This window comes from Octodon degus, unplaced genomic scaffold (assembly GCF_000260255.1).
Source record: "Octodon degus isolate 3935 unplaced genomic scaffold, OctDeg1.0 scaffold00008, whole genome shotgun sequence".
NCBI classification, from domain to species: domain Eukaryota; kingdom Metazoa; phylum Chordata; class Mammalia; order Rodentia; family Octodontidae; genus Octodon; species Octodon degus.
Genome location: NW_004524584.1, coordinates 17,935,732 through 17,960,413, shown reverse-complemented (window position 1 = coordinate 17,960,413; position 24,682 = coordinate 17,935,732). Strand labels below are relative to the sequence as shown.

Genomic DNA, 24,682 nt, shown 5'->3' with positions numbered 1-24,682 from the left:
GAAAATTTGGCAATATAAAGCAAACAGATTCCCTGATGAGGTGCAGGGACTCAGGACAGGGCTAGGTGGCTAAACTGCCTCAAGCAAAGGCAAAGAGACTGAGGCAGAAACAGATCTCTGCAATTTAGGTTTTTCTTCTTTCCCAAGAGCTGAGGCTACAGACATGTGCCACCATGCCCAGTCTCAATCACTGTCTCAGCACTCCTCGGGGGGGCAGGGCAGGTAATGCACCCCAGGGATTAAACCCTGGTCCCTGAGCATTTACTCCTCAGGGCAATGAGTTTGGATCCTACTCGGCCTTGTAACCCTGAAGGCTATTTTTCAATCTCTAACCTCTGAGGTGGTTTTTGGGTGTGTGGCTCCAAAGTCTCTTTTTCTACTGGCCAATGCCCCCACATCAAATGAAATAAATCAGCCACATAATCTTAAATATCACATGCTTTTTCATATAAGAAACTCATATTATAAATAAAGGGCAAAATAAAAGATAATAGGATGTGAAGAGACAGATCTTTTGCTAATGGGAAACTGACCAAAAGATGGAGGGAAGAAGGAATAAGTAAAGGGCAGTAAGATGTGTTACATAACTGTACTACCTTCCCAAAAGAAATGTGATCACTATGCACTACAAGCATGTATTAATAAAAATAAAAATTGAAAAGCTCATTATTGGCTGGAGAAATAATTATAAATACCAGAGGTCAATGAAACTATTCAGATCTGTTCCCATTGCTAGACAGAGTGGTTTTCATTTATAAGCTTTTCATTTATAAGCTTTCTGTATTATTGCTTTCCTTTTACAAATATGTACAATTATTTTCATTTGAAAAGGAATGCTTAAAATACAAGTCACACAGATACTGACCACAGGCTGTGAGCTATGAACCTGGGCTCAGAGGAGCATCACCAACTTTCAGAGTGTACTCCAAGAAAAAACTGAAGGTCAGGGGACTTAACTTCCTCACTACGTACAGAACCTTCGGAAAAATTCTGAGAGACTTCAAACTAATATTAAAATCCTACTTATGTAAAAAAAAATGTCAGTTTTTCAAATGAACCTGGTAAATGATGCACAGAATGCAAGTAAATGCTGCTGGTGTTATGATCCTAAAGCGAAACAAGAGACTGGGCATGGTGATGCATGCCTGTAATCCCAGTGCTTGGGAGGCTGAAAACAGGAGAATCACTATGAGTCTGATCTATGTAGTGAGACCCTGTAGACCCTGTACTAAATAAACAAAAAATAAAAATAAAGTGAAACAAAACATTACTATTTACTAATGCAATTCTAGATATACCATACCATAAAACATTCAGAACAATTCATTCAAAGGAAGTGACTTATCCTAGAAAGATATTTTGTACATTTTTTTCTTCAAGTTTTAAAACTTCATTGGCAGTGAACAGTTAACAAATAATAAGGTTCTTGGTTTTAATTTTACTCTGGATTAAAATGCTTTAGTTTTTGAACTGTATCACCAGGATCATGAACACAAAGGAAAATTGGTAGGTTGGAAACTTGAAAGCAGTTGTTAATGGAAAATACCCAGAGGACTGTCTAAAATGTCAAAACATTCTCTGCAGACTTCATCAAAATTATTGGCAGCTACTTTCCAAAGACCTTTCTCAGTTAGCAAAAACTTTTTTTCTGCTTATCTGATTCTCCTTTTTTTTTTTGGCAGAACCAGGGATTGAACTCAAGACCCTTGCGCTTGCCAGGTAAGCACTTATTCTGAGCCATGTCCCCGGCCCTTAACTGATTCTTTGGTTCCTTCGTTAACTCTAGTTTTTCAGAAGAAATAGTGACTACTAAATACCAATAAATACACTGCTTGGGGACATAAGTTCTACAAGAAAAGTTATCCTCATCAATGGAAAGACTTCTTAAAAAGTCAAGACCATATTTACACTCTGAAAGTTGGTAGCGCTCCTCTGAGCCCAGGTTCATACCTCACAGCCTGTGGTCGACAGCCATGACTCACTTGCTATCTCTATCGTACCACTTTATTTACAGGTACATAACCAAAGGACAGTTGTGAAGATCTACAAAGATAACACACATTAAATGTTGGCAGCTAACAGCCAATAAAACTAAAGGTTGAAAAAGATCACTTCTCATAATGACGTAGGCCATGAGGAAAGGAACAAAACGTAGGCATCCTGATTTCTTGTACTTGGAACCTTATTTAGTCTCCCTTTCATTTAGAAGCTCAGAGCTAGTTTTATTTTGGGGTGGAAGGATTTGGCTCTTTTATTTTTAGAAACTGTCATATACAATGATAACACTTATCATAGGGAATTTGTCCCATACAAGATATAACTTGATTTTTGCCCTTCCCTTCACCATTCTTCCCCTCCCCATTTTTTTTTTTTTTTTTTAAATGTATTTAGTACAGCGTCTACAGGGTCTCACTACACAGACTGGCCTTGTAGTGTTCATTTTCAGCCTCCCAACCGCTGGAATTACCGGCATGCACCACCACGCTGCCACCTGCCACTGCGCGCCCAGGAGCAGGGCCAGCAGGGCATGTGGTACCCTGATCTAACTCAGGTCCCTGCATTTGCCTAAGCAGGTGTTTTAGTCTGCTGAGCTATCTCCATTCCCTTCCCCATTTATAAAAGCTGTTTCCATTTTTCCTTTCACTCCTTTATTAAAATCATTTTTCTCTTCTTGTCCCCTTCCCATTTGAACATGTTCTTCCTACTTCCAATATCTAGTCTCTATTTTACTCATCTACCCTTTCAGTTTCTCACCTAAGAGAAACAATGAGGTAAACCTGTGTGTCTCATTTGTTTCACGAGGTCCATCCATTTACCTAAAAGTGTCTCAAGTTTATGTCAGCAGTAGTAACGGATATGCAAATCATGTTTTCTTTATCCATTTACCCATTGATGAGTACATGAGCTGTTTACAAGATTCAGCTGTTATAAATTGTGCTGCTATAAATAACATGGGTAGACATGTATCACCGTGGTATGCTTTTAAGTCTTTCATGAAGATACCTAGAAAGGGACTAGCTGGGTCAAATGGATTATAGTTTCAGTTTTTTGAGAAATGTGCATACTGATTTCCACAGAGGTTGTACCAATTTACACTCCCAACAACAACTTAAGAGCTCCTTTTTCTCCCTGGCCTCACTAGCATTTGCTACTGATTTGTTGATGAAAACCACTTTTTTTTTTTTTTTTTTTTTTTTTGGTGGAACCAAGGATTGAACTCAGGCCCTTACGCTTGCCACACAAGTGCTTAGTCTACTCAGCCATCTCCCTGGCCCTGAAAGCCACTCTTTTATGAGACAGAATCTCCATGTTCTTCTAATTTGTATTACACAAAGGACCAGTGATGTTGAACACTTCTTTGTATTATTTGTTGTACTTCATCTTAGAAGTGTCTATCCATTTTAGATGCCCATTTTTTAAATTAGATGTTTACATTCATGGGCTCTGATCTTTCTTTGAGTTCTCTGTCTACTCTAGGTATCAGTCCTTTGAGGAGTAAATGGGAAAATTTTTTTTCCCCATTTTATGGATTGTCTCATTTTGTTGGTGGTTTTGCTTTCCCATTCAAAAGCTTAATGTGATCCCAGTTGCTGATTCTTCATGATATTTCCTGTGCAATCAAGGTTTTTGTTTATAATGTCTTTGGCTATACCTATGTTTTCTACCTATTCTATCTCAGTGGGTTTTTTTAATTTATTTATTTTTCACTGGGAATCAAATGCATGACCTCAGGCTTGCAGGGAAGGTGTAGTGCTGAGCTATATCCCTAGTGCTTATCCTATCCTCTAGCAGATTATTTCTGCTTTAACCCATTTCAGTTCTAGCTTACTGCATGGTGAAAGCCACTTAGTCCATGTGGAAAGCCAGTCTTCCCAGCGCTGTGTATTAACGAAAATATTTTCTTCCAGTGAAAATGTCTAGCCCCTTCGTCAAAGCTATGACAGCCATATGTGCTTAGAGTTGTTTCTGCATTATCTAATCTGTTCCACTGATCTTAAAGTCCGATTACCTGCCAGTGCCATGATGTTTTCATTACTGTAGCGCTAGAATTTTTTCTATTCCAGCCTTGGTACACAGGGCTACCAGGCACCAGCTGGGAGTAATGGCATATTTGCACCAATTACAGCCGATCCATCTACAGTCAAGTCCTAAGGAGCAGGCTTAGTTCTTGCAGTGTCCTAGGAGCCCACAGGCTCTCCGTTTAAGGATGGCTGTCAACTAATTTTCCCATTTAATTGAACGTAATTTAGACATCTTTTTCAAAAAAAAGAGAAAATTGCAGTTATAATTACGTGCCTAATGCAAGTCACTACTTTTAAGAGCCTTGGCTCTTATTGGGACTTTGCAATTAAATTGGTAAGTAGGTGGGTGGGCCGGTTCACCTGAAAAAAACCAAATAACAAAACTATCCAAATTCAGTTTGCTTAAATAAAATTCTAAAAGATAAACGCTAGCCATGTGGAAGGCGCATTCAGACACGATCAGCTGTCTCTGGGAATGGTGCGACCTTCACTCTCCCGAAGGCTGCACGCCTAGCTGGGACTCCCGGGCAAAACTCGCACTTACTATCTAGCAGCGGTCACTGTGCTTGTGTTTCCTACTTGCAAGAAACTGCACCGAGGCCATCACATCCCCAAATAAAGGTTCCTCCCTTGCGCCCCGCCGTCCGGCCCCTTCCGCGCGTGACCTTGGCCGACTGTGTTTCCAGGCCCAGGCCGAGCGGGGCAGGGGTGCCGCGGGGCGGCCGCGAGTCGCCACCCTCACCGGTGCAAGGCGGGTCCGCAACGCAGGGGCGCCGGGGCTCGGAATCTTCCAGCCCCTCCGATCGGGAGGGGGTCGCAGAACTCTGCAGGCGCCCCCAGAGGCGATCCAAGCCCGGGCCTCCGCCACGACCCCGCCCTCCCGTGGCTCCAACTCACCGCCCGGGACAGAGCTAGCCGCCGCGCGTGCAGAAACCGCGAAACAGCTCCGACCCCCGCCATGTCCGCACCGACCGGCCAGACCCCGCGCCGGAACGCGCCTGCGCGCCACTCTAGGCCCGCGAGCCGCCGAGAGATCCCGCGCCTGCGCGTCAGGTCCCGTCCCGGCGGACGGGGGAGGAAGGGTTACGCGCGTGCGCACCACGCCGCGCCGGGGTCGGTCGGACGACGGAGGCTGCACCTGCGCAGAGAGAATCCTCGGACTGCTCAGGGTCCGGGAGAGCCCGCGGTCAGGCTGAGGTAGGTCAGTCTAATTGGGCTCTGCTGCGAGGAGGAGTCGAGCACCCCTATCTTTAACAACTCCCTGGGTGGTTCCCAGGGTTGCCAGGCCGGGGGGAAGTCTGAAGATTCCGACCGTGGGCGATGGAGTTAGAGGGGCGGCCTCAGGAGTGGGCGGGATGACTCTTGGGAGGGAGCGATCCCAGGGCGTGCCCCCCCGCCCCGCCCTGGACTTTAGTGTGGGCGGAAGTGATCCCGCTTGCCTCCATCCCCGGACTTCCGGCGCTGGTGGGCTTGGTTGTTTTGGGCCGCGGAGGAGGCGGGCACGCTGACGGACTAGATCTAAAACGTTCCCTTTTGGCTTTAACTACTGGGACGCTTAAAACCTCATAGATCACGGCTTGCATACGTTTTTGCAAGTTTGCCCTGATTTGTCGTGCGTGATTTTAGCAAATATTTGTGTGTATTTTTGTACGAGAGCCGAAATAAAGTGAATAATAGTGTCATGAAAATATGTCGATAATCGTAAATAGTACCCATAACATTAGATTATTAAAATCTTGCACAGTTGTTACGAACCTAATTATGAGGTATAAGTTTACAATAAAGCCCCATTTTTAAAATGTGTGTGTGTGTGTGTGTGTGTGTGTGGCTGGCTCATCTCACCCTGGGGGTGGGGCATGTGGTGCCAGGGATCAGTGGTCCCTGCACTTGCCTGAGCTCGCCTAAACAGGAGCTTTAGACCATTGCGCTATCTCGCCGGCCCACTAGTCCCATTTTAATGATGTTTGTGGTTTCCAGTTTTTGCTGTCAGTAAATAAGGGTATAATTTATTTGTGCACAAAACTTTATTTTTAGGATCATTTCCTTAAGCTATATGTATGGCAGATGGGCTTTACTGGTTGGAAGCAGCAAGCATAACCACCAGCTGGCCCTCTGTATTGATGGGCTCTGCGTCAGCAAATTCAGCTAACTGAAGATTAAAAATATTTGGGGGACAAATGATAACTGCTGATCAACTGAAGACTTATTCATCTTGTTAGTTCTCTAGTATATAGCACAACTAGTTGCATAGCATTTGTATTGTATCAAGTATTGCGGGATATAGGGGTGATTTAAAATATTTGGGCGTAATGTAATTTAAAGAGCAAAATAAAAGAGATGATAGGAAACGGAAGTCGACTGGGCGGGAAGAGGATATGGAGATGGAGAGAGGAGAGCAGATGAAAAGAGGTGTAAGCATGAACAAGACATGATAAATACATGTAATTATTAGGTATCACAATCACTCAAATAATAGTAAATGGGTAGGTTACATACAAATGCTACACCAGTTCACGGAAGACTCTTGAGTATATTAAGATTTCAGTATCTGAGGGATTCTTGTATCCAGCGGTCTATCCCCATGGATACAGAAGGATAACCATACTCCCTAGACTTCTTTGGAAGTTAAGCAAATTTAGTGCTTTCTAAATTAGGTACTACTTAATTTTTAAAATTCTGTTGCTACCACAAACCCCCTAATGTGTTCTGAGCCATATATTTGGTATATCTTTATTGCCTATCATAGTTTTATATTTTTAGGTGTTAAGTATTTAGAAACCTGTTCGTTTTTCAAAATTTGAATTCTTTGTTTCTTAGATGCATCACAGTGATTTTGTGGTTGGTGTCTTTATGGTTGCTACACACAAGCAAGCTGAAAGCCATCATGACTGCTTTGTGGAAACACTCAGATAGCATGGGTACTTAGTGAACTAGTAGATTCATAGTAACTTTGGCCTTCAACGAGGTTTGGGTGTGTCGTCTGGGCCTGATACAAGAACCTCTGTGATCTTGTTTGTAACTGCCTTGTCAGGGGACCTAAGAAGTCCTCAGTGCCCCTCCCTTCATCCAAGGCCTCTGTCCTTCCTGCCTTCCTCACACTTTCTGCTCAGAAAATGCTTTCCTTTAACACCTTGCCTGTTAGAATATTGCTTGTTCTTTGAAAGCTTGCTCTTATGAATCAGTATGTCTAGTGTGAACTTACTTTTAGCTGTGTTAGATTAGTTCAGGAGGGAAAAAAACCAGTAAGAGACAAAGAAAAATATAAACAGTGATTCCTTGCTTAACAACACAGGTACCATCTGAGAAATATGTTGATGAGGATTTTGACCTTGTGTGAATACCTTAGTGTATGCTTAGGCATTCTGAGTTGGCTATGACATTACTAGATCATAAGAGCCCTCCTCCCCTTTTTTGCAGTAGTGGGGATTAAACTCAGAGCATTCTCACTGAGCCACACTGCAGCCCTTTCTAAGAGTTTTTGAGACAGAGTCTTGCTAAATTGTTCAGGCTGGGCTTGCCACTACACCTGCACTTAAGCCATACAATCTTAGGGAACCATTGGTCTATATGTGGTCCTTCTTCAACTAAAATGATGTTATGGGTTACATGTGCACACATGATTGGAAAGGGGCACACACAAGGGTAAGAACATTTAATTTATTTTTGAGTTTTTTTGAGACAGGATCTCACTGTGTAATTCGGGGGAATCTACAGAGTCTTCTCTGTATAGCCCAGGTTGGCCTCAAACTCGAAGCGATCCCTAGCCTCCAGAATGCTGGGGTGAATGAACACTTGATTTATTCTAAGAAACTGATATGAGAATTCAAATAGTAATCTCATCCAAAACACTTCTCAGACCCATCTAGAATGATGTTCAACCAAGTATCTGAGCATGTCATGGCACAGTCAAGTTTACACATAAAATTCACCACCACAGGGCCAGAGGTGTGGCTCAATGGTCCAGCACCTGCCTGGCAAGCATGAGGCCTGAATTCAGTTCCTTGTACCAAAAAAGAAATTCACCACAACAACCATACATATTTAAACATGCTAGAGGACTTAATGCCTGTTGATCACTTATTTGAAATGTGTCCTAACCCCATTAGTGAGGATTTTTTTCTTGAAAATACATAGAACTCATTGTTGTGCAGCACATAGGTGGAGCTGAAAAATTTTTTAATAAAAATGACTGACCCAAATGACCATAGTAGATGGTGAAATCATGTTGGCTCTATTTTATTCTCTTTATCCAGTTAATACTTTTCCTTCTGTTTTTCAAGGTATATCTCCATGAATAACTTAAATGAGCCTCCAAATTGGAACATTCGGCCTAACTCCAGAGCTGATGGGGGTGATGGAAGCAAGTGGAATTATGCCTTGTTGGTACCAATGCTGGGGCTGGCAGCTTTTCGTAAGTCATAGTCTTTATGACATTTGTGTTTTCTGGGCTAAAAGTGTAGAACCCTGCTTGGGACAGCAGGGGCCTGGCATCTGTAGCCTGTGGCTTTGGAACCGGACAGGTACAGCTCAGCTTTATCCCATACTGTGACTCTTGAGCATATACTTTCCTGAGCCTCAGTTTGCCTGTCCCTGGCAATGACTAATCATACCTACCTCAGCATATTGTAATGATTAAGACAAGTGGAAGCATTTTGTGTTTGGAATAGGTTTTAGTGTTCGCTCCCATCCATGGCTTTAGGGCTCTAGATTCCCTTGGCTTGGTTGCCCTTTTCAGGACTGATAAGAAAAACAAGGCTTAAGAAATCCTATTGGGATGTGTGTTTACTATTTGGGAAGTCTGTCTTTGGGAGACTTTGCCCATGAAAGCTCTGCCCCACCTGGCCAGAAATCCCCTCATGTGAGTTGACTGCTGGGATCGTCACCACTCAAGCAAATTTTTTTAAAATTTTATTTGTGTGTGTGTGTGTGTGTGTGTGTGTGGCCAGCTCAGCCCACCAGGGGGCGGGGCTGGCTGGCATGTGGTGCTGGGGGATTGAACCTCGGTCCTTGTGCTTTGCTAAGCTTGTTCTAAGTAGGTGCTTTAGACCACTGGGCCATCTCACCAGCCCCCACTCAAGCAGATTTACAACACCCAAGCCTGTGACTCGTGTCTCTACCCATAATTAAGACCATTGATATGGAGGTGATTGTAAAATTTTCCTCACATACTGTGTGTCTCACACACTGTGTTGGCACTGAAAACTACGAGAAACTGAAAAATTGAATGGAAGAATAGCAAAAACCACCCTCTGTGGGTAGTGATCCTTTTGTGTGCTTGGATTGCCTAGCTCAACAAGTTGATTATAGAGGAAGTAGAGGCTGACAGGAGGAATAGGGAGTCTTCACAGTGCAGGGGTCTGTGAGGTGCCTGCAGCCATCCAGATTCTGCCCTCTGGGTGCCATCTAAAGGCTCACAGAGCACCCCTCAACACCAGGAGAGGCTACAGCTGCTCATGGCTAACATGGTGGGTTTTGACTCAAGGAGTGCCCTGGTGGGCTTAAAATCACACTAATGTAGTCATTATGTAACTCTGAGGCTCTGGTTTTCTATTTTTTGCATTCATTCATAGCTTTTATAGCTCTTTATGCTGATGACCTTCTCTTGGACTTTCAAATTCTTCCTGTCCCTGAGAAAAGTTAAGGAAGTGATCAGAGGTAAAATTTAACATTTGTGTCTTGGTTACTTTTTCTCTCATTGTTGGGACAAATACCTGACATGCAAAATGAAAGAAAGAAAGGTTTATTTACCTCACAGTTACTGGAGGTTTCAGGCCATACTCAGCTGGCTCCAAGGCAGAGTAGCACATGGCAGAGAGCAAAATGAAGGAGTGGCAGCAGCTCTGGCAGCTAGCTAGCCTCTCTTCCCTCCTTGCACTGTAATGCAAATTAGCTGCCCCATGACTGCGTGAGGCTTTGGGGAGACACCATACACAATCCATAACAATTTGAATTATTATAAAGAGTCTCTAAAAATATGTTAGAGTATGTCTGTGAAATTGTACAGCAACCAGGTGTTAACCAGCCTCAGGTCTAGAGGTAAAGGCCGGCTAATGAGTGCTGTACTTGATCAGCACTTAATCGATTAATGAGAAGCTGGTTTTATCTTGATCATTTAAACTTCATAACTTTTGACATAACAGAAAGACTTAAAATAATTGTGACCACTGAAGGCAGACTCTGGTGGTCGCTCTGAGTAGCTCCCTAGAAGGGTGTCTAGTATTTTGCCTTCTGGGAGGCTGCCCACTGGGAGGCTGCCCTCTGGGAGGCTGCCCTCTGGGAGGCTGCCCTCTGGGAGGCTGCCCTCTGGAAGGCTGCCCTCTGGGAGGCTGCACTTTCCAGCTTACCTCTGCTACCTCCTGTCTTTCCTTCCCTCTCTCTGTGCTCCTTCCCCCTTTGTGTTCCCTCATCTCCTCTTTCCTGCCCTGTCCTAGAAAACACAATCTTAGAGCTGAAAGATACAGAGATCATTTAATCCAGCTCAGGGTTTTTTTGATTAAATGTTTTATTTTGAGACCATTGTAGACCACATGCAGTTATGGTAAGTAAACAGAAAACTCATATACACTTCACCCAGGTCCCCCTGAGTAACATTTTTTAAAACAATACGGTGTAGTATTACAACCAGATACTACCCTCAGCACAGGCTGTCACCCTTTATAGTCACATGTCACTCTGTGTCCTGGTAGCCACTTATATGGAAACTATTCAGTCCAGAATATCATGTAAATAGAATCATACTCTGTGACCTTTGAGGCTGGTGTTTTCATTCAGCATGAATCTGGAGACCCAGGTAGACCTTTGCTGTCTTTGTAACTCATTGACTATTCGTACTGCTAAGCCATGTGTTTAACCATGTTGCCCATAAGACATCTGAGTCATTTCTAGGTTTTGGCTCTTATGAATAAAAGGCTACCCATGTTCTTGTGCTGGTTTTATGTGAATTTAGGTTTTCGTTTCTCTCAGGTAAATGGTCACAAATGCAGTTGCTGAGTTTTATGGAGGTTGTATGGTTAGTTTTAAGTTGGCTTGGTTTTGTTTTTGTTTTTGCATTTTGATTATTTATTTATTTATTTATTTATTTATTTTGCGGTACTGGGGATTGAACTCAGGACTTTGTGCTTGCCAGGCAAGCGCTTGTTCTACTGAGCTATCTCCCCAGCTGATTTTTTATTTAAAGAGAAAAAAACATAAAACGATTTCAAAACAAGATAAAAGGTGAGTAACAATGGTTAACACATTATGCATTGTTATCTTTAAATTATTTACTTGGAATACAAGGTATCTGCAATTATTTCTCTTAAACAATATTAGCACACACAAAACAATATTAGCATAGATCTTTTCAATGTACTAAATTAGTAACATAACATATATATATATTAGTTTTGTTTTCCGCTTCTTTTCTCCATTTCCCCATCCCAGTTTCACTTTCCTTTTGAAGTTTCTTCCCATTTTACAATATCTGTTGCACATTTTGGATTTTATTTACTCTTTCAGCTTCTCACACTAGGGAGACAATACACATTGTATGTCTGGCTTATTTCCCTATGAGTATGGTCTTGAGTTGCATCCATTTATCATAATAGTCTCCAGTTTATCCTTTATGGTTGAGTAGTATTCCACTGTATAACAAGGTCACATCATTTGTAATCCATTCCTTGGATGATTGGCATTTGGGATTTTTCCATAGCTCTAGCTATTACAAACTGTCCTGATATAAACATGGGTGCATGTATATCTCTGTAGTATGATGTTCTTAATTCTTCTGGGAAGATACCCAGAAGGAGCATAGCTGGGTCAAATGAGACCTCCAAGCCTAGTTTTTTTCAGGAATCTCCACACTGATTTCCACAGTGATTGCACCAGGCTACACTCCCACCACTGGAGAAGGATTCCGTTTTCCCCACAGCCTCTCCAGCATTTGTTGTTAGTTGATTTCTTTCTTTTTTTTTTTTTTGTATTTTAGAGAAGGGTCTTCAGAGTGTTCAGCATCTCACTACTAGATTGGACTCATAGTGATCTGCCTGTTTACAGCCTCCCAAGACTTGGGATTAAGCACCACCATGCCCAGTCTTAATTGCTGTCTCAGCATGCGGGTCGGCACAGCAGGCCCTGGGATTGAACCCCCAGCCCCTGTGCCTGCTTGCAGGTGATTTAATCCGCTGAGCTATTTGGCCGACCCTTGATTTCTTTATGATAGGTATTCTATGGGGTGAGATGGAGTCTGATTTTTGTTTTAATTTGCATCTCTCAAATGATCAGTGATTTTGATCAGTTTTTTCATGTTTTATGGCTGTATGTATTTCTTCATCTGAAAAGTGTGTATTCATATTGTTGTAGGCAGCTGAATTAGATAGAAATGTTATAGGCAGTCAGACAGGACCAGGCCCTCAAGGAGACAAGATGGAAGATAAGGTGACTTTGCAACTTGGAAGAGAGACACTCCCATATGGGCCAGACCTCAAGACAAAAGAGGAAGCACAGCTGCATACTTCCCTAGGGATGGGCTTCAGGGATTGATATTCTAAATTGGTATCAATCACCTTGAAAGAGCCCAAATAAGTCACTAACCCAAGCCCCAACAGGAAGAGACCCAGTCCTGTATTCATGCCCACTTACTACTCTTGCTTCCCAATTTGGTCCTAGATTTAATTTTTTTTTTTGAAAATGGGGACTGAACTCAGGTCCTTGCACTTGCCAGGCAAGCGCTTATTCTACTGAGCCATCTCCCCAGCCCCTGGTCCTGGATTTAATCAATTTTACCTGAGCAATAGTGCTTGTAATCTCATTGGCTGACCATAGTTTTGTCGCACCTCATGCACACCTAAGCAAGTTCCCATGTTCTCCACCACCTTAGACCCACCGCACCGCATGGTTTTACTTTATAAAAGTCCCTGGAAGAGAAACCTCTCCAGGGACCACCCACTTGGGGGGCCCCCTCCTGTCCTTCTCTCGGACAGGAGCTTCCCCCCTCCAATAAAATATATTCTGGGAGCTGGGGAGATGGCTCAGTGGAATAAGCACTTCCCTGGTAAGCGCAAGGACCTGAGTTCAATCCCCGGTTCCACAAAAAAATAAATAACATAACATAACATAACATAACATAACATAACATAACAAAATAATATATACATACACACTGCTCATAGCCTCTGTTTGTTTCTAAAATTCATTCTTCGGTTTTGGAGAACGCGAACTCATCCCAAGCATCTTTCAGGTTGGGAGTTTCATTTTTCCTTTATATCATTTGAAGGTTGTCCACTGAGATCATTTTTTCCCCTATATCAATATAGGATGCCCATGTTTGGATTGGGTCATTCAATTTGGGAACTCTGATTTTTTTTTTTTTTTTTTTTTTGAGTTCTTTATATGTTTTCAATAGTAATCCTTTGAAGAACAGCTGGCAGAAGTTTTGTGTTTTTGGTTTTTTTTCTCCTCACATTGTGGGTTGTTTCTTCATTCTTTTGGTGGTTTGTCTTACTGTGCAAGGCTTTCTAATAAGATGTGATCCTCTAGGGCCAAGGATATAGCTCAGTGGCAGAGCACCTACCTGGCAAGCCTGATGTCCTGAGTTTGATTCCCACTTAAAAAAAAACAAACAAACAACTAAACTAAAAAGATGTGAACCTCTGTGATAGTTCCTATACGATCAGTTTTATTCATAAAGTCTTTGCCTATACCATTGTCTTCAAGAGTTTAATTTATTCTATCTTACAGCAGATTTAATGTTTCCATTGTGAAATTTAGATCTTCCATCTATTTAGAATTTAGTTTAGAGCATGGTGAAAGATACACGTCCAAATTTTAATCTTTACTGTGTGCAATTAGTTTTTCCAGAACCTTTTCCTTTTTTTCATACCAGGGATTGAACTCAGGACCTTGCACTTGCCAGGTAGGCCCTTATGCCACTGAGATATCTCCTTGGCTCCTCCAGAACCTTTTATTAAAGAGGCTATCTTCTTTCCAGTGAATGTGTTTGGCCCTTTTGTCAAAGATAAGGTGACTAAGTATGTGTGTTGTAACTCAAAAATGAGGCAGGCTCGAAAAGAAAAGAAGCGCTTTATTTTAGCTGGTACCCAGCGGCAGACACCCCCGCAAGATGCTGAGGTGCACTCCAGGAGGATGAGGGGAGTGGGTATTTAAGCCAATAAACCACAAAAGCTGACGTCAAGGGTTCATCTAGGGGCTACAGTTGAAAAATTACCTGTTTCTAATGAACAATAACAGGTTTAGTGGTGGGTACAGTTTGTAGCTGGGAACAAGGGCAAGAACAAGGCATTGGGCCGGAACTAGATGCAAGTGTGCACAAAAGGGCAGCGTGAGAAAGGCTCAACTGCAGGTTCTCAAGTAGAGAAAGGGCACAGTGGAAAGTTACAGCATTTAGAATGGTGCATACAGAACAAGATGGCGGCACCTATGTCAGGTTATAACAGTTAATAAAGTTACAGTGGAAGCATACCGAGTTACAGAATTGGAATCAATTGCACAGTTTATAACATGTCTAGAGTTGTTTCTGTGTCTTCTAGACTGTTCCATTGATCTTCAGGTCTATTTATTTGCCAGTGCCATGCTGTTGTTTTGTTTTGTTTGTATCACAGTAACTTTATAGTATAATTTCAAGTCAGGGATTGTAATGGTTCCTGCCTTGTCTTTGTTGCCCAGAATTGCCTTTGTTTTTCTAGGTTTTTTTCTGGTTCCAAATGAATTTTAGGATTGTTTTCCTTAATTTTGTGGGGTATGCTATTGAAATTTTGATTGGAATTGTATTAAATCTGTATAAGTTGTGGAAGTATGGTCATTTTCACTGTATTGGTTCTTCCTACCCACGAGAAAGGTATATCTTTCCTATTATTTGTTTATTTTTGGTGGAACTGGGGATTGAACTCAGGCCCTTGCACTTGCCAGGCAAGCTCTTATTCTACTAAGCTATCTCCCTGGCTCCTTATCATTCCATTTTATGATATCCACTTCAAGCTCCTTTTTCAGAGTACTATAGTTTTCCATATAGAGGTCTTTTACATTCTTTGTTAGATTGAGTCTTCTGTCTGTCTTTCTTTTTTGATGCTATTGTGAAAGGTTTTGTTTCTCTAATATTCAGTGAGTTTGTTATTCATGTATAGGAAGGCTATTGAATTTTGAGTGTTGACTTTGTATCCAGCTGTGCTACTGAATTTGCCTATTAATCCTAGCAGGTTTTTTAGTAGAGTTTTTGGGGTCTTCTATGTAGAGAATCATATCATGTGTAAATAATGATTTAACTTCTTCCTGTCCTATCATTATTCTTTTCATTTCTTTCTCTTGTCTAATTGCTCTAGCTAGTTTCCAGGACTATGTTGAACAAAAGTGTATATAGTGGATATCCTTGTCCTATTCCTTTAAAGGGAAAACATTCACTTTTTGTCCATTTAGTATGATATTATCTGTTGATTTATCATAGATGGCTTTCATCAGATTGAGATAAAGGCAATCTGTTCCAATCTTCTGCGGATTTGTTTTTGTTTTTTAGTTTATGTATTTGGTAGGGTCTCACTACGCAGCCAGACTCACAGTGATCCTCCTGTTTTCAGCCTCCCCAGACAAGGTCAGTCAAATTCCCTCAGGATTTATCCTGAAACCCTGTACAGCAGTTGTAGATCTTTTGTCAGTGTCAGCCATCTGGATGAGTCATCAGTTTTCCTGACATGGGTATTCATTGCTGTGAAATTTCCTCTAAGTACTGCTTTCATTGTGTCCTTTAGGTTCCATTATGTTGTATTCTCATTATCATTTAATTGTAGATATTGCCTAACTTTTTCAATTTTGTCTGTGACTGATTCGTGTTCAGGAGGGTGCTACTTAATTTACATGTATTTATGAAGTTCTTGTGGTTTTTCTTGCCGTTGATTTACAATTTTATTGCATAGGATAATTTCAGTTGCTTTGCATTTACCGAGGTATATTCGATGGACTAGCATGTGGTCTATTTTGGAAAATGTCCACTGTGCAGCTAAGAAGAATATGTATTATGATGTTGTGGGCTGGAACACTCTGTAGATATCTACTAAGTCTATTTGTTCAAAAGTTTGTTTTATTTCTAATATTTCATTGTTGATTTTTTTTGTCTAGTTGGTCTTTTTGTGATAACGGAGTCTTGAGATCCCCCAATGCAATTGTATTAGTGCTTATTTGATTTTTCATGACCATTAATATTTGTTTCATATAGATGGGTACACTGGTATTTGTTATGTATATATATATATATTTATGACTTTTACCTCTACCTCTTGGATTGTTCCCTTTACAAGAATGTAGTGACCTTCTTTGTCTCTATTAATCAGGAAGCTAGCCATCAATAAGTAGAGCTTGGAAAACAGTAACTCTTTTTAGAAGATTCAAACTGGACCCATATTTCTCACAATGTACCAAAGTAAAATCAAAATGAATTAAAAATCTAAACATTAAAACACTGCTACTTTTTTTTTTTTCTTTCTTTCTTCTTTTCTTTTTTTTTTTTTTTACAGTATGGAGAATCAAACCTGGGACATTGTGCTTGCCAGACAGGTGCTTATGCCATTGAGCTATTTCTCCAGCCCTAAACATTAAAACAAAAACGTTAAACTTACTGGAAGATAAAATAGGTGGAACACTTGAAGTCATAGGTGTGGAAAAGGATTTTTTTCTTTTTGAGACAAAGTCTTGCTGTGCAGTTTACCTTGAACTCACTGTGTAGCCTGGGCTGGGCTCAAACTCATGAGTATTCTCCTATCTCAGCCTCCTGAGTACTGGGATTACAGGCATGTGGTATGTACCACTGTGCCCGGTTTGGAAAAGATTTTTTTAAATGGAACCATAGTTGCCCAAGAAATAACAGCAAGAATCAACAAATGAGGGGGCCAGGGAGATGGCTCAGTGGAATAAGTGCTTGCCTGGCAAGTGCGAGGACCTGAGTTCAATCACTGGTTCCACCAAAAAAAAAAAGAATCAACAAATGGGATTATATCAAGTTAAAATTCTACACAACAGAAGAGTTAGTAAAGTAAAGAGACAACCTAAGGAATGGGAACAAATTTTTGCGAGTCATTCCTCAGACAGAGGGTGTTGGGAGTGGTGAAGCTGGTAGTTGGTCATATGTGGAGGGCAGGATAATGGGTCTGTGCCTAAGCAGTCAAGCTGCCTCAGTCTTGAGAAAACATCCTGTCTGGACAATATCAGCTATTAGTTACTATGCAACTTTGTGTCTCCTGATACTAACTTTGCAAAGGTATAAATATTCCCATTGTTGTTCTTTGGGTCTTTTGCCAGTTAGGCAAACAGGCCTCCACCCGACCCAGCTCTTGTCTTTTTGTCTGTCTTTTCCTCATTCCTGCTGCAGTTTCTCCCCAAGGTACGCAAGAGACCAGTGACTCCCTACAAGAGGACTAATATCTAGGATATATAAAAAACTTAAAAAAAATTAGAACATATAAAAGACTTCTTCAAGAAATGAGCACACAAAATGGGTAGAAGAGGAAGAAGTACAAATGGCCCACATATATATATGAAAAAGTATTCAGCATCTCTGGTCATTAGAAAAATGCAAATTAAAGATTTTGTCTTGGGCCAGCCAGATAGATAGCTCAGTGGACTAAAGCACCCGCTTAGGCAGACACAGGGACCAGGATTTGATCCCCAGCATACCATGGTAGCCCTGCGCCTGGGGTGCACTGAGATGGCAGTTGAGACTGGGCGTGGTGACACGTACCTGTAATCCCAGTGCTTGGGAGGCTGAAAACAGGAGGATCACTATGAGTCCGATCTGTGTAGTGAGACCCTCGAGACCCTGTAGTAAATACATTTAAAATAGAGATTCCATCTTTTGCCATAAAGAATGGCAATCATCAAGAAATCAAAAAATAACACATACTGGCAGGCTGTGGTAAGCAAGGCACCCTCATGCATTGTTGGTAGGAATATCAGTTAGTACAGCCATTATAGAAGTCAGTGTAGAGACTTTTCAAGAACTAAAATTACAAATTTAGTATGACGTAGTTATCCCCCTTCTGGACACCTTCCCCGAAGAGCTTATCACATCATATTGTAGTGATACATGCATGCCAATGTTTACAGCAGCAGAATTCATAATAGCTAAATCCTGGAAGGAGCTTATATACCCATCAACAGACGATTGCCTAAAGAAAATACTGTATCTATACATAATGTATTACTGTTTGACTATCAAGAAAGGCTTTGAGAAATTTGTAGGAAAATATATGCACCTGGAAAATACAATGTTGACAAATAAACCAGACACATAAGCTTAAATACTATATGGCATTCCTCCTTTGAGTAAGGCAAAGTATAAAGAGAGTAATTAAAGGAAGGCAGATTGAAAGAGACAAGGGAGCTGAGTGGTGCACGTCTGTAATCCCAGCACTCAAGAGACTCAAGCAGGAGACTCACCACAAATTCAGTGCTAGCCTGGGCTACATAGTGAGTTCAAGGCCAGCCTGGACTGCATAGCAAGGCAGTCTCCAGAAAAAGGAGACAAGGGGATGGATCTCTTGCAAAAATGGAAAGGGATCCAAGAGACCAAGGATGAGATAAAGACAAGGGGAAGGAGAAGGGGAAATACCATGGTACTACCTCAATTCATGATCTCAGTTCTCTTCATAATTCTGGTCCCAAGTACAGTCCACTTGGTTGTTCTGTTTCTTTGTTTAGCCTTTTCATTATGAGTACTGTCATATAATACTAACAGTTTTCATCTTGGTATCAGCGTCTATTATGGTTTGTATCTAGTTGTCCCCCCAAAGCCTCATGCAGTCATGAGATGGCTTCTGGACTTTGTGATTGATTTTTGTGGGTGTGGATGCTGCACCTGCCCTGGCGCAGGTAATTTGCATTCGTGTAAGGAGGGCTGAGAGGCTAGCTGGATGCATGAGCTGTTGCCACTCCCTTTGCTCTCTTCTCTTTGCCACTGCCTTGAAAGGTTGCTGTCTGCCATGTGCCTCTCTGCCTTGGAGCCAGCTAAGTATGGACTGAAACTTGCAGTACCTGTGAGCTAAATAAACCTTTCCTTCTTTCATTTTGGGTGTCAGGTATTTGTCCCAGCAATGAGAGAAGAGTAACTGAGACAGTTGGGGAGGATGAGTTTGTGCCTCTAGAATTGAGGTGGCTCCAGCACATCTACATAAAAGTGGCTTTCAGTAATGCTATTTTAAGTGCTCCTGCAAAGATGATCTTTGATGTCCTGGACTTGAGACCAAGTGTTGAATAACAAGGACACCAGTTTCACGGAGCATGCCAAAGTGAACGAACTGGGAAAGTTGATGGAAACACTGGTAACTACACAGAGGGGCCTGTGGACTGTGGGTAATCAAAGTGGGAGCAGGGAAGTCCCATTTGTGAGGGAACCTGGAGCTGCTGTTCTTGGTGGCTTTGGGGCCTTGATCTTTGAGAACTTGCAGAATTCTCAGTTAACCATAGGCCTCAAATCTAAAACACTTAGGAGGGACAGGCTGAAGACATACTTTGTAAAAGTAAAATTTAGCATATAGTTACCAGGATCCTTTAAATTGTTTGCAACTGTGGCCACTCAGAGATGATAGGCATCCTGTATTGGGAGGAGATCACCACACTGCTTTGTCTCGATGTCCACCTTTAAGCTCCTCGTGTGAGTGGGGAGGGGAAAGAGCTAGTGACCCTGTCCATCTGTTGTCAGGCTATGTGGGCCATCAGGTCCTCAGGTCTTTGATTTCTCTGTGTGGCGTAGGATGGAGGCCAGCAGCTCCTCAGTGTGAGGCAGAGCTGGGTGATGCCCCCTCTTCCAGTGACCTGCAGCTTTGGGAGACTTCTCTTTTTTTGAACCGGGAATCCAACTCAGAACCTCATGCCTACCAGATAAGCACTGTGCTGCTGAGCTATACCTCCAGCCCCATAATGATTTCTTTTTTTTCTTAATTTTCGGGAAGGGTCTACAGGGTGTTCAGGGTCTCACTACTAGATTATAGTGATCTACCTGTTTACAGGTTCCCAAGAGCCCCCACACCCAGTCTCAGTTGCCAGTCTCTGTACCCTGGGGGCATGGCAGGCCTGGGGATCGAACCCTCGGCCCCTGTGCGTGCTTTCAGGTGCTTTAATCTACTGAGCTATTTGGCCAACCCTGTCCCATATTGATTTTTTAAAACCTTGCAAGTGATCTGTGGGGCCCTGAAGCCAGAGCAGGTATGTGGTAGTGGGTTTGAAGACTAATAAACAGCAATAGGTTTTCTTTGCTGTAGAAATTACATAACTGAACAAAAGTGCTGTGTGGTGTACCCATGGATGCCAGCCCAGGTCTGATTGTAGGATAAGAACTTTGCCTTGGGGCTGGGAGTATAGCTCAGTGGCACCAGTGGCTGCCTGGCAAGCACAAGGTTCTGAGTTTGATTTGTGATACCAGAAACAAAAAGACTTTGCTTATTATGTATTTCCTACAAAGCACCAACCTCTTGCTACCTCTGTGGATCTTGGGCTTTTATTGAAATGTTATTCTTACTGCATTGTTTTCAAGCAGCAAAGCAGCAAAACATGCTCTTTATTATGTCTTCTTCTCCTCTGTTCATGTCAGGTTGGATTTGGTCCAGGGAGTCCCAAAAAGAAATAGAAAAGGAGAGACAAGCATATTATCAGAAAACAGCTGCTTTCCAGAAGGATCTTGAAGCCAAATACCATGCTGTGATCTCAGAAAATCGACGTGCTGTTGCTCAGCTGTCTTTGGAACTTGAAAAGGAGCAAAACAGAACAACTAGTTATCGAGAAGCTCTTATTTCTCAAGGGCGTAAGTTGATGGAAGAAAAGAAGCTCCTAGAACAGGAACGGGCTCAGGTAATGAAAGAGAAGAGCCAGCTGCAGCCTCTGAGGGGGGCGTATCTGAGCTGCCTGGAGGAGCAGGAGGACTGGCAGCGACGAGCTCGGCTGATGCTGCAGGAAGTGGGAGAGGCTCTCGCTGAAAGGCAGCGCATCTACTGCAGCCTGGTCCTCCCCCGACGTGCCAGGCTGGAGCTCGAGAAGAAGCTGCTGGTGCGTGCATCCATCGACCCCATAGCTGCCGACTTAGAGATGGCAGCTGGCTTGACCGACATATTTAAGCGTGATACATATTGTGGCGATGTATGGAACACCAACAAATGCCAAAACGGGAGTCTCATGTGGCTGTATCTCAAGTATTGGGACCTAGTTGTCGAATTGAAGAAGTTTAAGAGTGCAGAGAAGATTATACTAGAGAAGTAAGACAGAATGAAATAAAACTCAAGGCCAAAGACAGCCTTCTGTTGTGACATTCTGGGCCCTCTGATGTTTCGTTTCCTGCCGCCTGTGTCGTAGCCACACGACGCCTCCCTCAGCAGCAGCTCTGCTCCTGCCTCTCTGAGCGGCACCGCATGGCCTCAGCTGACGCAGGGTTTCCTGTAGATGCCCTGCAACTATGAATGACTCGCTTTCTCTGAAGCACTTTCCTGAGCTGCTAATATTTAGCAGAGTAATATAACCTTGTGTTTTAGCTTTATGGTAAAAGTTTTTAAAAGGTCTGACACAATATTGTTCCTCAGTAAAAGCAATTTTCTATCAGGTTCCATTTTCCTTTCTCCCTAAGCAGATTGCCCTCTTGAGTTATTTTCTCCTTCTCTTTTCCTGAAGTTGTCAGGTGCATGTCAGGCTGGCTTGCAGGTGACAGTAGGAAATAATAACACCCTCAAGGTTTTGCATTGGACAGAAGAGCGCTCTCGTTCACAAAGGGAAGAAGCGCCAAGGGTTTATTGTATCCAGTTATTACTTAGTATATTTTTGGAATTTAGCTTGTGTCTGTATTCAATAAGCAGATGTTTGTTAGTAATGGTATATAATAAAAAATACATGCCATTTAGAATAGTATCAAAATAAGTAAATAAAACTAATAGTATCATTTTTAATTTGTGTGATTCTTTTCTCTGTATAAATGTTTTATGTATATTAGGAATTTTTGCCACAGCCAACCTCAGAGGTAGATAAGAACACCATTTCACACATAACTAACATGAACTGAGGCTTTTTGCATATTGTTCAGGCGATCTTTCTTTCCTACGAGCAAGCACTGTTGTTATCTGGGTGGGGGCTCCCCAGGAAGACCCCAGGTCCCAGGAGTGTCCCAGGACTCCGCACATGGGAGTCCTCACAGTCATGAACCGTGACTAGGAGAGAGGAGTCATCAAAGGGGGAAGCCACATGGAATGGGCCCAGAGGGAACTAGACATGAGCTTCCAAGGGTCCCTTCAAGCACCTGGAGCATGTTCCATTCCCCCAGGAGTGAGCTGTGACCACGTGTGGCAGATCTTGGGGACACTCACCAGAGCCTATGCCAGCGTTACGATGGATGTTCCCACTCCTCTGCCTGGAGCAGACCAGCAGGGGGGCAAGGCTGGCAGACCTGTGGCATGGCCTGGGCTAGGCCCAGAGCCAGTCTCACTGGTTAGTGGTGCTGGGAACCCTCCCAGGGCATAAGTTTCCAGGTGCCAGTCTTGTAAGTGGACCTTTGAGAGGGTGCAGTCTTGGCAGTGCCATGTGGGCTCCTCTACCCATCCTCACTGCACAGAGGGGGCGTGGCACTCAGGTACGGAAGAGTCACCTGCCCAGCTCACACAGGCAGTGGTGTTGTCGTCTCACCAGGCACACTGACTCCAGGATGACTGGGAACTTGCACGTCTGACAGTGGCCTAGCAGAGAGGGGAGCCCACAAATCATGGTGGCACTAACTGTATGATCCTTAGTTGACTGAGTGAAGATGCCTTTACCCCTCTTACGTTCACAGATATGATTATATATAGTGTATATGCATCTTGCAGACTTGCGGGTACAGTATTGTTTTCATGAAAATAATTGCAGGACAATGTGCAGCAGTAATTTTGTGATGTCATGAAGGGAATCCTTCCCGACAGGACCCAGGTATTCTTTAAAAGAGAAGTTGTATTTGACCGAAATGTGACACTGTTGGGTTATTTTTAAAACCATTGCTTATAGTTACTGAGGACATCTCTAAGGTAAGGAGAAGAAGAGGCCCCATACAGAACCAAGTCTTCAGAGTGCACACACCTGAGCCCTGTCAGGGCCGGCAGTGTGTGTGCCATTCGGGCAGCTCCCTTGTTGGGATGGCTCCATACCACACTGATGGGGACATCACTGCCGTGCCCACTGCTGGGCTCGCTCCATCTATTCAATTTATGAGGTAGGCTGAGCTGTGTAACTTGGACTCCGAGTGCTCTGGTGGCACACTCCTGTAATTCTACCACTCACCAAAGCTGAAGCCGGAGGGTCATGAAATGGAGTCCAGCCTAGGCAGCTTAGTGACTTTGTGGGTCCCCATCTCAAAAATACAAGAGACCAGCTCAAGGTGAAGGCCTTGTATTCAAACCTCCCCCCCCCCACCACACACAGTACCCCTCTCTTTTTTAGGTCTGACCAAATAATCACTGTGTTTCCCACTGTATAAATAAACAGTAGAGCTCTAGGTGACTTGGACATGTGAGGGAGATGTTTTAAAAGCCATCTCCTGGAACCTCAATGTTAGTGCAGTGGTGGGGAAAAGTAGGTCTGATCTCAGAGAGGCACTCACGATGGCCCTGAGCCTGCCTGGGAGGAGCTGTCCTGCCTCTGCATTTTGCTTCTAGCCTCTTGGGCCACCTGGAGCTGCTGAGTAGGCATGCTGCCTGTCCTGCAGGAAGTGAGCACTCCTGGATGTTGGAGTGGAGTGGAACAGAGATAAACAAGAACTGTAGAGTGTGGCTTTGCTAACTTCACTGGAAACCTAGAAAGTGAAAGGCTTTGGTAAGCCCGCCATGACTCAAGGCCTGCTATGGAAGCCAAGGGCCCACTAGTTCCCAAGGAAACTCTACTCTGCAGGCAAGACTCTTGCTGTCAGACTGACGACAGCAAGAGAGTACGGCAGCTTCCAGACCAGATTGGCACAATGCCTAAATTGGATGTTTGTTGAGTAGCCTGAGAAACCTAATTCAGGGTCCTTAAAGCCCTTCACATTAGCTCAGACATTAGTGTTGGGAGCCCTGCAGAGCCAGCCTCTGGGAGATGTCCTTGTGCCCCCACCCCCAGGGCTGGGTGCCTGCAGGAACTGGTGACCAATGCCTGTTGGCCACAAGGCACCGTGTTGGAATACCCAACGCCAGGTTGATGCTCTGGCAGAATTCCTGTGATAACCTCTGAATGAGCTGGACTTCCCGACATCAAAGGTTTGGTTGGAGTGGGTGTCGGGCCTGCTGCTGAGACTCTGGTCCTGGCGAGCTCCCATGGCTACTCCTTGGGCAGGGCTGGCCCTGCTGGGAGGTGCTGTGAACAAGGCTAGGGACTGGCAAGGGGAGGTAGGTAGAGTAGCTGTGACAAGCATCAAGACAGTGGCAAGCACAGAACCTCCACTCCTTGGCAAGCCATAGGGGCTGGTTGCTAATAGGATTTCAGGGTTAAGGTGAAAGCTGAAGAGAACATTGATAACTTGTAATGGGCAAGAGGAGAACAAGAGCAGTGGTTATGGCCTGTGCAGAGGCCTTTGGATCTGTTGATATCTCTGTTGTATCCCTTACACTACTGTTCTTACCTGTAGGTCTAGTCATTAAAGTGGGAAGGGCGAGGCAAGAGCCCCTGCACTGCCCTCTCCCCGCAGGAGGGTCAGCAGGAAGACT

General features: G+C 43.2%; 2 protein-coding genes across 2 annotated transcripts in view; one reads left to right on the top strand and one right to left on the bottom strand.

The window, feature by feature from the left end:
* Sdha (succinate dehydrogenase complex flavoprotein subunit A) overlaps positions 1-5,065 on the bottom strand; it is a 29,117-nt gene extending 24,052 nt beyond the window's left edge. Inside the window, exon 1 of the mRNA XM_023706436.1 lies at positions 4,920-5,065. Coding sequence (XP_023562204.1) covers positions 4,920-4,982 — 63 coding nt within the window. The 5' untranslated portion in view covers positions 4,983-5,065. The remainder of the gene's footprint in view (positions 1-4,919) is intronic.
* A 63-nt stretch (positions 5,066-5,128) lies between these two features.
* On the top strand, positions 5,129-21,909 carry Ccdc127 (coiled-coil domain containing 127). Its single transcript, XM_004625171.2, has 3 exons — positions 5,129-5,219; positions 8,303-8,433; positions 20,590-21,909. Exons 2-3 carry the CDS (start codon positions 8,313-8,315, stop codon positions 21,249-21,251), a joined length of 783 nt encoding a protein of 260 aa, XP_004625228.1. The 5' UTR covers positions 5,129-5,219; positions 8,303-8,312; the 3' UTR covers positions 21,252-21,909.
* Positions 21,910-24,682: the final 2,773 nt, after the last annotated feature.

Excerpts from the sequence above, each read along its gene's own strand:
- Ccdc127 (XM_004625171.2), top strand. The coding sequence starts at position 8,313 with ATGAATAACTTAAATGAGCCTCCAAATTGGAACATTCGGCCTAACTCC. Across the intron at positions 8,434-20,589 it reads GCTGGGGCTGGCAGCTTTTC|GTTGGATTTGGTCCAGGGAG; the intron begins GTAAGTCATAGT and ends TGTTCATGTCAG.